The sequence below is a fragment of the Asparagus officinalis genome, chromosome 8, assembly GCF_001876935.1.
Source record: "Asparagus officinalis chromosome 8, Aspof.V1, whole genome shotgun sequence".
Classification (NCBI taxonomy): Eukaryota; Viridiplantae; Streptophyta; class Magnoliopsida; order Asparagales; family Asparagaceae; genus Asparagus; species Asparagus officinalis.
The window spans coordinates 247058-250011 of NC_033801.1; the positions used below are offsets into that span (position 1 = coordinate 247058).

At 36.1% G+C, this 2954-nt stretch overlaps 1 protein-coding gene across 1 annotated transcript in view; it reads right to left on the bottom strand.

Moving 5' to 3' along the window:
* LOC109819377 (transmembrane and coiled-coil domain-containing protein 4-like) overlaps positions 483-2954 on the bottom strand; it is a 5748-nt gene continuing 3276 nt past the window's right edge. The window contains 10 exon segments of the mRNA XM_020385090.1: positions 483-864; positions 951-1008; positions 1089-1159; positions 1288-1364; positions 1432-1511; positions 1606-1665; positions 1765-1900; positions 1975-2045; positions 2209-2300; positions 2437-2534. Coding sequence (XP_020240679.1) covers positions 724-864; positions 951-1008; positions 1089-1159; positions 1288-1364; positions 1432-1511; positions 1606-1665; positions 1765-1900; positions 1975-2045; positions 2209-2300; positions 2437-2534 — 884 coding nt within the window. The 3' untranslated portion in view covers positions 483-723.

Sequence of the window (2954 nt, forward strand, 5' to 3'; positions counted from 1 at the left end):
TCAACATCTAAGAAAAAGCTGAAGCTCTGAGATTAAGCCTCTGCCCAAATCTCACTTGATTATGCGGAAAATTGTAACTGGTACTATTATTCTTGGCGGGACATATCCAACTTGTTGAGGAAATGGTTGCGGTTGGTCCTCAACTTCTCTCTTTCCATTGAAACTAGAGAGCTCAATTTTCAAAGTAGAGGTCTCACTTCTTAATCAAGTAAGGGCAGATAATTCTGTGTTTAGATATGTAATTTGATTTTATTTCATTACGGACATACCGACCTTAGGAGGAAGTGACAAATTTTGTTCAAGATTGTTGAGATGTGACCTAATATTTGCAGACAAGATTTCCTTCCTTCACCAAATTTGTAAGAATGTCCTCTCCAATAGATGAAGCATCTCAATAGACTGATCATCAATGAGGATGGATGGGATGCTCGTCGGCAAGTTCCAGTTCAAACAACTTGCTCAATGAACACGCTCCGGACTAATATCCAACATGAACATACATAGATGCATAAGTTACTGAGACAGGACATGTGATGTTCCTTGATCTTTATGGAGTAAGAAGTTTGTAGGTTCATTGGTATATTTTATACATTGACTACTGCATATCATGACCTAACTATTTTCCAAAACTGTGGTTCAAGCCACTTGTCCGTCCAAAGGGTCAAACATGAGAATAGAAGTATTATTTCTTTAAATGTTCTGCATAAAATTGAATTGCAGAGGTTATTCAACTTGAACTTCTTTGGATTCGGCAGGGGCAGATAAAATAACAGGATAGTAAGAGTCGAGTTCAAGTTGTTGCAGGACCGTCTGCATAGCTGATAGGTATGAAGAGTGTCCATCAATAAGATGACTAGCATCAACCTGACCATGATTTGATATACGAAATTGTTCATTAAGCAGACGAAAAAGAAAGAAAAGAAAAGCATGAGAACAGTTTATGCACCAACATTTTCGATCCCAGGTAATTCCACGGCCTGAATGCCAGCCAGTCCTTGAGTAAGTAAACTGAATAATAGAAACCAGATCATAAAAATAATTAGGATGTTTAATAAAAAAAATTTGCTATGAGAAATAAATAGATAAACCTTGCACGGAAAGTCACTCCAAGAATCCAGTCATTTGTTGAGAAAACATTCACAAATCTCCCTGCAACTATCTGCAACAAAGCTCAACCAACTATAAATTAGAGAAAATACTAATGAGCTGGAAAGAAAGGTTGCTTATGAAACACTAGGAATTCCAATAATTTTCTCAGAGCGTCGCACTATGCAGAGGTATCAATACCTTTCTAGCACTCTCCCATTCATCACCTTTGGAAGAGATTGGCGCACCTAGAATAACAACCTTTTCTACGAGTCCCTCTGCAAACTAACCATTTTATCAGGCTAGTTCGAGCGACTTTATGAGCAGGAAACAAAAAACAAGTACCTTCTCCCGATTCAGCCATCTGCTGCAAACATTTAAATATAACTCTTGCTCCTAATGAAAATCCTATCAGAGTCACCGGTCTGGAGAATTCATCATAAATGTCAGTGAACTGGCAGGTTTGACACTTGAAAAATAGAAAAAGAAAAAAAAAAAGAGAAACTCTGAATACTATGCCTGTTGCCTTGAAGATTATTCGATAGCACTTCAGCAAGGAGAATTCCTGCTTTATCTGATCTGTAGTTAAAATACACCATGGTGGTCAATAAACTATTTACAAAACTAAAAAGAGAAAGATCCTGACACTTAAATCATTAATGGATATCGTATTTGCACCTATCAATGGCAATTGACCATTTGCTATCTATGAAATCAAGGGCTGAAAACAGTGTAGTTGGCCAAGCCAATGCAGAAACAAGAGTGCCTAACATAGTCATCATGGCACCTTGCTTCATCAATTCCATTGTAAGTTCTATGCACAAAAGACAGTGATGTTAAAGACGGTGAAAAGAATATCATGAAACGTTTAACGTATAGGAAGTTTACTTGATTTGAGCCAATCCTGAATTGCAGTGCTCACTGCAATAAGATTTTTTGATTCCCACTGAAGCGCATAGCTGAGAATTAATTTGAACTAATTAGAAAATTATCATTATTCACTGAAAGATAGAGGCAACAAAGGAGAATATTATATACTACTTTATCTTTCATCAATCAGGCCATGTACATATCTTTACTTTTCTTTTCTTTACATGTACATATGTTTAGAATATACTGTACCTCTCCAAGTTCTCATTTGTTCCTTCCCAAGGTCTGGTAAAATCTTCCTCTTCGGAAACAAAACCAGAAACTAAAATGCCAACAGCTAGACGCTGTAAATGAGATAACATTTCAAGTCAGGGTTTAATATAGTCAAGATAGATAGGCAACCTTCTTCATGTACAGAGTGAAGAAAATTAGACTTTTATACCCAAATAATAATTGAATGGTGCAAATAAAGGATCTTACACCCTGGTTATGATTTTCACCAAGAACTTTAAATTCAAATTCTTCAACGCTTCCAGTTCTTCTAGCCATTTTGCTTCCAGAAAGTCCAGCACCAGCAGCTGCATTTCACCATGCAAGCATACTGATCAATGTTCCCTGATAAAAGCTAGAGCACAATATAGGGTAATTGCAAAATATTCAGTTTATCACTTTATTAACAAACGTAGGTGCATAATCGGATACGTTGACCTTTCTACAAACATAAAGATCATTTGCAGCATATAGGGTGCATAAAGAGACAGCATTGCTTGATAGAAGCAACTAAACCAAAGATGTAACTGGCTTATGATCCTTGGTGAAGAATGACTTTTTCTTCAGGGTCGTTACATTATCTGATGCATGCATTTTCAAGATTTGAGTCGATGGATTTTATTGTGATCTTTTTCTCAAAGGAAACTTTTATGACACAAGACCTTTTCATGGAAAGTGATCATAAACATAGATCAAAATTTTGAAAGATATATATATATATATATATA